General features: G+C 33.1%; 1 protein-coding gene across 3 annotated transcripts in view; it reads left to right on the top strand.

Annotated features, from left to right (window-relative positions):
• The first annotated feature begins 530 nt into the window (after positions 1 to 530).
• LOC144962903 (solute carrier family 28 member 3-like) overlaps positions 531 to 12,954 on the top strand; it is a 57,939-nt gene continuing 45,515 nt past the window's right edge. The window contains exon 1 of one of the 3 annotated variants that reach the window (XM_078896293.1): positions 531 to 614. In XM_078896293.1, coding sequence (XP_078752419.1) covers positions 600 to 614 — 15 coding nt within the window. In that variant the 5' untranslated portion in view covers positions 531 to 599. Of the gene's footprint in view, positions 615 to 652; positions 982 to 12,954 lie in introns of those variants that run through there. The other 2 variants (XM_078896291.1, XM_078896292.1) reach the window with 2 other exon arrangements.

Genomic DNA, 12,954 nt, shown 5'->3' with positions numbered 1-12,954 from the left:
GCAATAAAGTATTATTATTATTATTATTATTATTATCATTACATTGTCGCCATAGATTCTCAACTTTGTGTTTATACATTTTCATGCATGTCACGTCTGTAAACGAATTTCCATTTTTTTGATGAATAAAGTATATATTATTATATTATTATTATTATTATTATTATTATTATTATTATTATTATTTATTATTATTATTATTATTATTATTATTATTTATTATTATATTATTATTATTATAGTTGGCACGCTTTTAATTTTAATGCTCATATTCCTCACCAGAGGGCCTAGAGTAGGCGCCACTATTCTGTCGCAAAAAGATATATTATATTTTTTAAATATCAAAATGATCAATTATAATTCATTATACCATTCGTGGGCCCGGTCGCAAATTCGCAAACATAAAGTATGATCTCTCTCTCTCTCTCTCTCTCTCTCTCTCTCTCTCTCTCTCTCTCTCTCTCTCTCTCTCCCTCTCTCTCTCTCTCTCTCTCTCTCTCTCTCTCTCTCTTACAATTGAATTTTAAAAGTAATTAGTAGGACCAGTCTACATCAACTGTACGTTGGATGAGGGTACATCGTTGGTATCATTTGGAACAATGGACTCTATGAGCGTATGTAATCCAATTGAAATGTGATCATTAAATAAATTATTGTGGATGGTTATTTTTCATGATAGAATCTTTTATTAATATAACATGATGTGTTTAGACACCCATTTTTACATTTTAATGAAAATCTTTATGTTTAATTTTTGGTCTATTAAGATATGATCGTGCAGTGAGAATCATAATTTGATTGTACTCGTACATCGTTTCATAACGAATAAAACCTCCATCATTCTAATAATATTTGGAAATAATATTGTTGTAAAGTGAATAGGTATGACATTTATTCCAATTCATGGTGTTAAGTGTTTACCCTTTTGTTATCTTTTAAAGACAAGTGACAATTGATACAGAACAGCACAAGAAACAAGCTGTAAGCTTTTACTAATTCTTTTAAGATTGCAGGTGATGTGAAAATACTCCAATTGCAGATATTTTCATTTAATATAACTAGATAATGTGAATTGAAAAGAGTTAGTCACTACACTTCAGGAGACATTTAATCATGTCTATTAAAACTTTTTATTTGAATGCCACTCTTATTTATTTATTTGAATGCCACTCTTATTTTGATATTTTAAATGATTGTCAATTGCACAATAGCAGAAATTAAAAAGTAATGATTAAAATATTTTGATAACTTATGTTACGAAAAAATCGGGCTGTCAGTAACTGCCATTGAAATAGGAAGGAGGAGAATTTGTACTTTCACATTAAAGAGTTCCGAAAAAGTGGCTCTCGCATGGTACCTGGCACAGCCGCGATGAAGAGGTTAGACAGAAGAAAGCCGCGGACGTGCCTAGTAATTATTATCTGCGCGTACAGTCGAGGGAAATAAGAATTTAAGTAATTATGTCCGTGTTTGGCTTTATTTATGGGTCATTCTTAGTGTAATTGCCAGAGCAGATGGATTCTCTATATAATACCCAATGTGGAATATTTGCAATTTACAATTAATAAATTAAAATTACTATAATCCTTCAATTATAAGTGTCTGTTTGGAATTACTGAAAACTTTGCACTTTACCCACATTACCCAATTCGAATGGGTTTCTTTCTTCTGAATTTTCAGAATTTTAATCAACCAAATTCGACTCGGCTGTAAATGTGTACTTAGCAAAGCATAGTGATGAATATTCTAAGAGTGCTACATGATGTGTTACAAAAAGGTGTTGGACGAGAAACGTGAACTATCTATACGTCTATCTGCATATCTGTCTTATCTACTCATCCATTATCTATCTATCTATCTATCTATCTATCTATCTATCTATCTATCTATCTATCTATCTATCTATCTATCTATTTTTAAAAAATCTATCTATCCATCCATCTATCTATCTATCTATCTATCTATCTATCTATCTATCTATCCACCTATCTATCTATATAGCTATCTATCTGTCTGTATGTCTGTTTATCTATCTATCTAATCTCTCTATCTTATATATCTGTCTATTCTTATATCTTTCTATCTAATCTATCTATCTAATCTATATATCTATCTATATATCGATCGATCCATCCATCCATCCATCTATCTATCTATCTATCTATCTATCTATCTATCTATCTGTCTGTCTGTCTGTCTATGTATCTAATCTCTCTATCTAATATATCTATCTATATATTATATCTATCTATCTATCTATCTAATCTATCCAATCTAATCTATTTAATCTATCTAATCTATCTATCTAATCTATCTAATCTACCTAATCTATCTATCTATTCCCTCTCCCTCTCTCTCTCTCTCTCTCTATATATATATATATATTATATATATATATATATATATATATATATCTTATCTATCTCTCTCTGTATCTATCTATCTATATCTATTTCTATCTATTTAATTTATTTAATCTCTCTCTCTCTCTCTCTCTCTCTCTCTCTCTCTCTCTCTCTCTCTCTCTCTCTTTCTATATATATATATCACACACACACACACACACACATATATATATATATATATATATATATATATATATATATAATATATATATATATATCTTATCTATCTCTCTCCCTATCTCTGCATCTATCTACCTATCTATATATCTATCTATCTATCTATCTGTATATAATATATGTATATATATATATATGTGTGTGTGTGTGTGTGTGTATGTGTATGTATGTGAGTGTATGTGTGTGTTAAGTTTCTCCGTTAAATGGATCTTTTCTAATAATTATGTCTACTTATAATCTCTTTAAAAATGCTTAGTTATTGCATGAAAAAAAAACCCATACGGTATACACCATTAAAACAACTTATTGGCATTTTTTCCCTCTCAAATATCAAATATAAGCCTTTTTGTATATTTTCAAAATCATTTTGATATTAATTGTAATTTTTTAAAGGATTAATATTAGCTATACCCTTAATGAACACAATTTTAATACAAAATACCAAGTATTTTATATAGGCAGTAGAGAGCGCAGGTGCACTTTGTGCCTTCTTGACAAACGAACACCTGTTGATCTATTGCAGCCACAGACAGAAAGCCAGTCGGCCATCTTGTTTTGATTAAAAATCTCTGATCTGGAAGCAGCTCAGCAGGTTGTTTACATTGCCACCGGTATTGTCTCACTTTTCACTCTCTCCACAAAATAGAGTTCCTTATGGATACTGAATAGTGGTTTTGCACTATTCAGTATCTGATACTGAATAACCACTTCGCTGAAAAAATGTAATTCATCAGAACACACTTTTGTTATGTTTGTTTGTTTTTTGGTTCCATTTGTTTGAGGTTCAATCAAGGAATTTATTCGTTTAATTCTATGGGTTCAATGAAACTTCAATTGGTAATATAGAATGATATAGAATTAACAGTCGACCATGGACATCATAGTGGTCTGATCAGTCGACAGTCAAAAAAAAAACAAAAAATAAAAAACATAATAATAATTTATTGCATCCAAAAAGGAAATTTTTTGACTGACGCGTTATAATTTACACACTGAGATAAATAGATAATGGAACTATGATGTATATATAAATAAGTAGCGGTTTCACAGCCAGAGCTGCGCTTTATATATGAATAATTTCAACACTGTAAAATAGTTAAAATTGTCACTATCATTTGAAAATTGAAAAGATTGCAAAACAATATCCACTAAACGTGATCAAAGCGCTTTACAAAGGGTCCCTGACCAACAGCAAGATGTAACATATATAACGTCTGTTAGACGATATTACATTTTTCCCCGACAGAGACAATGATTTTAAAGACCAGGTACTCATTTTCCACATGAGTACGTTGAGAGAATGTTTGTAAAGAGCCTTTTCCAAGGACTCAACTCTTCGCCGAGCGAGGCTCGAATCCAAGACCTTCCGATTCGAAAGCGAGTGTCATACCACTAGAGCACATAGCCGCACAAAATAAATGATTACTGCTTGTTGTTATAAAGCCAAATACTGGACGGCAGAAAAGATTTTCGGTGTCTCTCTCTTTCTTTGTTGAAATAGTAGTAGTAGTAGCGTATGGCTACACCTCCAAATGTATTTCGTCAACCCAGCCTCTAAAGCCTTCCTCCGCCCCAAGGATGGTTTCGTAGCCACCTTCAAGTTTAGTGATTGGACAGTGGATGACGATGTGATCGCTGGTCTCTGGGGCTGCCTGACATTTCTGGCAGGTATCACTGTTTCCAAGTTTCCATCTGCACATATTTGATGCAGTTTTCTGCCATGTCCAGTTAAGAGGCGGTTTGAGGAAATCCAGTATTTCCTGGAGTTATTGAATGCAGGCACTCTTTTGGTTGGATCTTTAATGATGTTTCCTCCTTTTGGCGTTTCCCTGTTCCACATTTCTCTCCAGTTTTCCTCAACACTGAAGTCTGCCATTTTGTTAGGTGGAAAGGTCTTCTCGATTTAAGTCTAGTTGTTGAAGGTGCCCCCTTTTCGATTGATTTTATGGGAATGCTGTCTGTGGCTTCGTCAATTCTTGCATGCATCCTTTGATTAACATCTTGTCGTCTTAAACATGGTGGTGCAATGCCGCTCAGTGTTGGGAGCCACTGAGATGGAGTTGACTTGAGGCATCCTGTTATAATTCTCATTGTTGAAATAGAGAAAGGGCGACCACTCCTTCCTGACATCATAACTGGTGGTCTTAGTGGATTATGCTGGTCATTTAATATTTTAGTTATTTTACTAATACAACAATTCTCATATAAAAGATCTACATCGTCAACATCATTTATATAGCGTTTAATGGATTTTAAAAAACCATTTCAATTAATTTTGTTCCCTGTCAATGCTAAGCAATTGCCTCCCCAAGCTGTTAAACAAAGTGACAAGACACTTTCGATTACTCATTTATAAAATGATATACAGAGGCTTTTATTTATTCTAAACTGAGAACGTTTTTATAAAAAAGTAAGTACGTCTGCATATCTTATGTTTAATTACTTTCAAGTTTTCATTCCACTTGAGCCTGTCATCAATCATTACACCAAAGTATTTGTAGTGAGAAACTCGCTGTGCGAATTGGTCCTTTAATTGTAACGGTTCTATCGTAATAATAATAATAATAATAATAATAATAATAATAATAATAATAATAATAATAATAATAATAACAATAATAATAATAATAATAATAATAATAATAATAATAATAATAATAATAATAATAATGATAATAATAATAATAATAATAATAATAATAATAATAACAATAATAATAATATAATATTGTTGTTATTATTATCATTATTATTATTATTATTATTATTATTATTATTATTATTATTATTATTATTATTGTTATTATTATTATTATTATTATTATTATTATTATTGTTATTATTATTATTATTATTATTATTATTATTATTATTATTATTATTATTATTATTATTATTATTATTATTATTATTATTATTATTATTATTATTATTATCATTATTATCATTATTAATTTTATTGATTTTGTAATAATAATAATAATAATTTTTTAAAATTTTTTATTGCGATGTTTATGCATTCATAAGTCGCTGGAGTTGTTTAACAATTGACTTTACAAGAAGATATAAAATAAATTTAATAATATTGATGCCACTCAATGTCACAGGTGAAAGGGTCGTTTAAAATTTAAAACCATGAATGATCCCAACCACTCAGGCGTTTTAAGTCGATGATCTCTTTGTTAAGCTGTAATGATATATTAATACAGCTATATTTTTATGGCTCGTATAGATATCAGGGATAACCCATAACAAAATATTTATGAAAAAATGAAGTAATAAAGTTCAACTCCCACTTATATTACTTAACGTTTCGTCACAATAGTTGTTTGTCAGCTTTGAGGCTTAGCTTGGACCTGTTCGAAGTCATCGTAAACTGGTTCTGTCGTCCCTCGAAAACGATGTACATGACTGAGGTAAATTTGTCGGTTTGGGATGGCTCTCCTCATTCCAGCCGAGGTTGGGGTCGAATCTGGATAGGCGGTCATATTCATCAGTGTTACATTATCTGGCCTGTCTGAGGTCATGTGGTCTCAAGAGGACATACATATTGCATATAAATTGGGTTTAATAATAATGAAGTCCTATTAAATTGAGCTTAAATTGTACTTACATATAGCGCAATATCCACTTAACGTGCTCAAATCGCTTTACAAGGGGTCCCTGGCCAACAGCAACACGTCACATATTTTTCGGTTAGAAACAACGCTGTTAACGGCCAGGTACTCATTTACCACCTGAGTACGGTGAGAGATTATGTATAAAGAGCATTTTCCAAGGACTCAACTATGTGCTGAGAGAGGCTCGAACCCAGGACCTTCCGATCCGAATGCGAGAGTCATAACAATAGACCACATAGCCGGACAAAATAAATGATTACTGCTTGTTGTTGTTATAAAGTCCTATTCCTATGATAAATATAACGTCTGGTTTACAGCTAGTCTAATGACAGACCTAACACACAAATTAAAAGGGAACACCCGGCTAAACCAGGCTAAAAACATTATAGCCTAAACAATGTATTATACGAACGTTATAAATATAGATTCATAAATAATATAAGTAAACTAAACAAGGCTGGCGCCCATATAGGAACATCTTCATCACATTCTTCTTCTTCTCCTTCTTCTTCTTCTTCTTCTTCTTCTTCTTCTTCTTCTTCTTCTTCTTCTTCTTCCTATTATAATTATTATTATAATTATTATTATTATTATTATTATTATTATTATTATTATTATTATTATTATTATTATTATTATTATTATTATTATTATTATTATTATTATTATTATTATTATTATTATTATTATCATTATTATTATTATTATTATTATTTGTCATGGTCTCAAGTGAGTAAAGAGCTACTCGACTATGCATAAAGATCTATGTAGAATGAGGCCCCAGAATTTACTAGTTACTATAAATGAAAAACAATTAACGATTTGTTTACAATGAAATAAAAATAATGATGAAATTTAATTAAAAGAGATAAACAGTGATCGTGGCAGTTACAAATAGAGATATGAATATTTTACGTAACTTATGATAATATGTTAGGTTCGTAAGTTTACGTTTCCAGGCAGTTGATGGGCTTGGATGATCTATTCCTCTGATAATAGGATTGGACTCGTAAAATTCCACTTCCAGTCAATTGGTAAGAGGTTATAGTGTAGTACAGCGGGCTTGGGTTTGATCCTTGAAGATTATACAATCAAAGTTAAAAGCTCCGGCGTCTTAATGGTGCAGATATAATATCTACAAAGTCCCAAAAGATAAAAATCTTACAATATATATATATAGGAATAGAGTGACTGGCCGTCCGGCATAGATTGTGGAGAGAAAGTGAGTGTAGAGTGTTAGACCTATCAGCTTTTATAATAAGTGGCTACGTGACAGAATGTAGAACGAAAAGTATTCACTAATTAGAAATTAATTCGAGGGAAGGCTATAAAAGGAAAGACGATCTAATATTAGAAGGTAAAGTTTATCTAAGCCTACCGAAATATAACTGGAGTGAGATGAATTCAGTTCTTAATAAAATAAAATTTAATAAGATAATTGTGAACAATCTTTACTGTGACACCCCCCACCCACGTTTAAAATATACTCTTTAACCATTATGGGAAAGATAGATTTTACAAACGGAAGTAAATTTACTATCATGATACTCTAGCATTAATCCATTGTTATGATTTGTGCTACAATTAAATTATTTATTAACTAGACATGGAAATGTTTATATTAACGTAGGTATATGAATGGGCGACAATAACAATGAAAGATTGTGATTACAAATCATTGTGATGAACGACATGATGGCAATGTGATTACAAATCATTGTGATAAACAATAGTGATGGCAATGAAGCATGATTTAAGTCGATGATATGAAGGTAATTTACTAAATGAAATGAATGAAAATGTAAATGAAATATTGACATTTCAATTATTAATCATAAATGAGTGAAAATTCATAACAATAATAGATAAAGAGAAGATTTCCCAAATCATGAATGGGTATGGTATATATATCCAAACAATACTCAATGTTACATTAAGTTGGGTCATCATGTTTACAAATAAAATTATCGAAATTGTGCGTTCTGATTTGGCATAATTTGCGAGGTAACTAACAGTATGCATGGGAGGTTAAGTTATACCCTTCTCACGTGTTTACACTAATCGAGAAAGTAGGTCGGCGTGAATATTTTCACAGCCTGGTATGTGAGAGATACTGAAAGTGTAATTTTGCAAAAATAGACTCTACCTTAGTACTCTACTATTATTCATTTTGTTATTTCTTATGTACGTGAGTGGTTTATGGTCCGTTTCGACCACAAACTCTTTTAGCAGTAGATATCTGCTGAATGTCTTTAAAGCAAAGACGATGGCCAGTCCTTCACGCTCTATTACAGAGTATCGTGATTCTCTGTCCAATAATTTTCTGCTTGCATATAAGCAAGGCATTAGAGTTCCCTCATGTTCCTGTAATAGTACACCTGCGATGCCCTTATCAGACGCGTCAGTTCTTACAACAAATTCTTTTGATATGTCGGGTAATTTAAGAATTGGTTCTGAACAGAGTAATGCCTTTAATTGGTTAAAGCTATTCTGACACACTTCTGTCCAAACAATTTTGTTCGGTGACCCATTCTTTGTCAGATTTGTTAGCGGTGTCGCGATGTGTGCGAAGTTGTAAATGTATTTCCTGTAAAAATTTAGGAGCCCAAGTACTTTGCGTACTTCTTTTTTTGTCTTAAGTGGTTGCAATTGTGCGATTTTTGTTTGTTTTTCTGTCTCGGGTGTCTGTGTCCCATGACCAACGGTATGACCGAGAAAATCAATTTCGTAAAATGCAACGCTTGTTTTTGACGGTTTTGTTGTTAAAGAATTACGTTTTAATGCTTCAAGCACTAATTCTAAGGTTGTCATGTGATCAGTCCATGAGTTTGAGAAAATACATGCGTCGTCGAAGTATGAGAGTGTAGACGGGATGTCTTTTAATAACATACGCATCATTCTTTGGAATGTCGATGCGGCTGTCGATAATCCAAATGGCATATAGTTAAATTCTAACAATCCTAATGGTGATTGAAATGCTGTGTATTTCTTACATGATTCTTTCATTGGAATCTGCCAGTAACCTCTAGAAAGATCACATTTTGTCATGTATTTTGCTTTAGATAAGGCAGCAAATAAATTCTCTTGATTTGGTATTGGTTCTGCATCAAATACTGTTGCTTCATTTAATTTGCGAAAGTCGATACATAGCCTTATCGATCCGTCTTTCTTTTTCACTACTACTATTGGTGATGAGTATGGGCTTGAAGAATATCTAACTATTCCTGTATCTAGCATATCCTTAACTTCCTTTTCAACTTGTTCTCGTGCGTGAAATGGAATAGGATAGTTTTTCACGTTGATAGGGGTAGATGTGGTTAACTTTATGTCGTGTTCCACTAATGTTGTATGTCCGGGTGCGTCTGTAAAGACTGACTGGTACTTTTCTAATAATGACCTGATTTCTCGTTTCTGACATTCGTTTAGTTGAGGATTGATTGTGACGTCATTAATTGTACTATTTTTAGAGTTACCGTGTTGTGGGGTGTGTTGTAGTTCGACATCATCGCTGTGAGTTTCGATGATTAATCCTACATTTGCAGCTTCAACATGGTTAAATATTGGTTGTGATAATCTGTCTCTATCGAAATATTTTTTTAGCATGTTTGCATGGAATGTCTTTGTTGTGTTGTTAATTTGAATCTCGTAATTAACACCAGATCGTACTGCTAATACATTGAATGGTCCTTTCCATGTAGCTAAAAGTTTACTCGAGTCATCGGGTAAGAGTATTAGTACTTTGTCACCAATCTCAAATTTTCTTGACTTGCTTTTTCTATCGGAGTATTCCTTGTATTTCTCTGCTTTTTTAGTGACGGATTCCTGTGCTAGCTTACATGTATCCTCTATTCTGTCTTTCAGGTTTCTTACATATTCGTAAGCAAACATAATTTCGTTATTGCCCTCCTCATTCCCTTTACAAATGTCGGCTACTATATTGATCGGGCCGCGAGGTGATCGTCCATACATCAACTCAAATGGGGAGTAGCCTGTAGATTCTTGGGGTATTTCTCTATATGCAAATAGGATTGCTGGTAAGTATCTGTCCCAATCATCTGGTTTTTCTGCTGACACTTTTCTTAACATATTCTTTAGAGTGCCATTAAATCTTTCACAAAGACCATTTGCTTGGGGGTGGTAGGGAGTTGTGAATGAGTGTTGGATTCCCATGAGTTTCATGGTTTCATGCATCATATGTGATGTAAATTGGGGTCCATTGTCCGACAGTATCTCATTTGGTATGCCTATTCTAGTAAAAATTGTCATCAATGCTTCAGCTATGTGATCCGATGTAGTTGATTTCAATGCTATCGCTTCTGGCCACCTGGTTGCGTAATCGACTAGTGTTAGTATGTGTGTATGGTTTCTATCTGATTTTGTTAAAGGGCCTATAATGTCAATTGCAACTTTTTGAAAAACTTTTTCAATAACTGGGGTTGTCTCTAATGGCAATCTCGGTATTCTGCCTTTTGCGACTCTTCTTTGGCATGTGTCACACGATTTCACATATTCTCGGACGTCTTTAGTAATTCCAGGCCATGTGAAATTCTCGGATATTCTCTTCAATGTGGAAGAGCTCCCAAGATGTCCAGAAGTTATTGAATCGTGCGCTATTCCAAGGATTTTGTTTCTGTAAATACTCGGCGTGACCAGTTGTTTAGCTATTTTGTTTCTTTTCCTATGTAACCTGAACAGAATATCTTTTTCAATGATGTATTCAACTTTTGATTTCGTCCCTTTGTTTGCGATATTGAAATATGAAGTTAAAGTCGGGTCCTTTTTCTGTTCTTCAATGAACCTGTTCCTGTCAAATTGTTGTGGTTCTAGAGAAATAGTCATTGGCTTCTCTGTTGTCTTAGTCATCTTTCTTGTTTCTGCTAGACAAGCTGTTTCTTGGGTTAATGACCATTCCTTTACATCTGTTGGGTTGTCTTTAAGACCTTTTATATTGCCAACAATAACATCAGCGACGGGGTTGGGAAGTATACAGCATTCCACTATTCCTGTATAGTATGGGGTTTCTATGTACACATTAGCTGTTTCAAAGGTTTCGACTGTGCCACTGAATGTGATGCATTGTACCGTTTTTCCAGTTTTGTCTTCGTCATTGATCAAAGATGCTTTTATTCCTACTGTACTGCATCCTGTGTCTCTCAATATTTTGCAATCAGTTCCATTAGCTTTGCCTTCACAAAAAAATAGCGATCCTGATTTGTGAGTTTGTGTTAAAAGTGACATACCTTTCACGCAATACACATTTATATTTTCTCCTGACATTATTCGTGTCTGATTATTTACACTGGTTTGGAGTGATGCATTTGCAGTTTCTTTCGGATATCCCACGATTTTGTAACATTTGTCTGCTGTGTGGCCTTTCATTCCACAATATTGACATTTAATTATAGGTTTGTTGGTTTTCTTATACTCAGTATTATTGTCAGTGCTATTTCTTGTTTTGTTTTGATAGGGTCGGCTATGGTCTCTATTGAACTGTTTGTTCCATGGTTTGTTACTATGATCATCTTGTTTCACTTGCGTGTTCCGAGTGATTGATCGGCTCGTTCTATTTGAGTACTGAACTTTAGGTGTACCTGGACTCTGAGCAGCGGCAGCGTAGTATGGTTCCTTCAATGTTCTGCTAAGGGGTGTCAATGGATGTGCGCTGTTAAAGTTTTCTGCGTAGATTTTTAATTTGTCCAAGTTTTCTGGCTTTCTCTCTTTAAAGAATGCGACTAAATCTGGGTTGCAAGCTTGATAGATTCGATTCTTCAGCGTGAGATAGTAAAGGCCTGCAAAGTCGTCTTGTTTTACGTTTGCCAACTCAAGCCACCGATTTAGAAATTGGGTAATTCGGTTCACGAATGTATTAAAGTCTTCTCCACTTTCCGGTTTTGCAGTGTGAAACCTTTCCTGGTAACCATCTTCCGTTAATCTAAATCTTTTTAGTAGAGCGTCTTTAATTTTTCCATAGTCATCTGCATCTTCAGTTGTTAAGGTATAGAAAACTTTTAGCGGTTCTCCAGATAAGCAGTTAATCAAGGCTGTGGCCCATTTGCTTTCTGGCCAACGATAACCTTTAGCCTGAACTTCGAATCGGTGTAAGAAGGATTCTAGACAGTCTGAGCGTTCATCGTATGTTGGCATGCGTGGAAGTTTCACGAAAAATTCATCACTATTATTATGTTTTCTTTCATGACCGGTTTTTGTTTTTTCAATTTCCAGCATCATTTGGGTCCTTTTGGTTTCTTCTTCTGCTAATGCTATTTGTCTTTTTAGTTCCCTTTCTTGGACTCTTTCTTCTCGTTCTTCTCTACGTATTCTTTCTTCGTGTTCTTTTTCTTCTCTACGAATTCTTTCTTCATTTTCTTCTCTACGAATTCTTTCTTCATTTTCTTCTCTACGAATTCTTTCTTCGTGTTCTTTTTCTTCTTTACGAATTCTTTCTTCATTTTCTTCTCTACGAATTCTTTCTTCATGTTCTTTTTCTTCTTTTACTTTCTCTTCGCACCATGAAAATATTCTTTCCTGGGGTATTTCTAAGTCCTTTGCGAGACTTAAGTATCTTTTATATGCTTCCATGTTGCAATAAATTAGTTACGATGTTTTATATATATTATATTGACAGGATACTGTTACTGACTGTTTTATTTATTTACACTTACTGGAATGAACTGTTCTATTTTTAGAAATCTCTCTCTCTTATTTCAACTTATTATGTATGTTGAATTTGATGCCTTTTATCGTTATATCTT

Source organism: Berghia stephanieae, chromosome 1, assembly GCF_034508935.2.
Source record: "Berghia stephanieae isolate SIO BIC M18660-M18661 chromosome 1, UCSD_Bste_1.3, whole genome shotgun sequence".
Lineage (NCBI taxonomy): Eukaryota > Metazoa > Mollusca > Gastropoda > Nudibranchia > Aeolidiidae > Berghia > Berghia stephanieae.
Note: the sequence above shows the minus strand (reverse complement) of the source record. Positions and strands in the feature narration are given on the sequence as shown.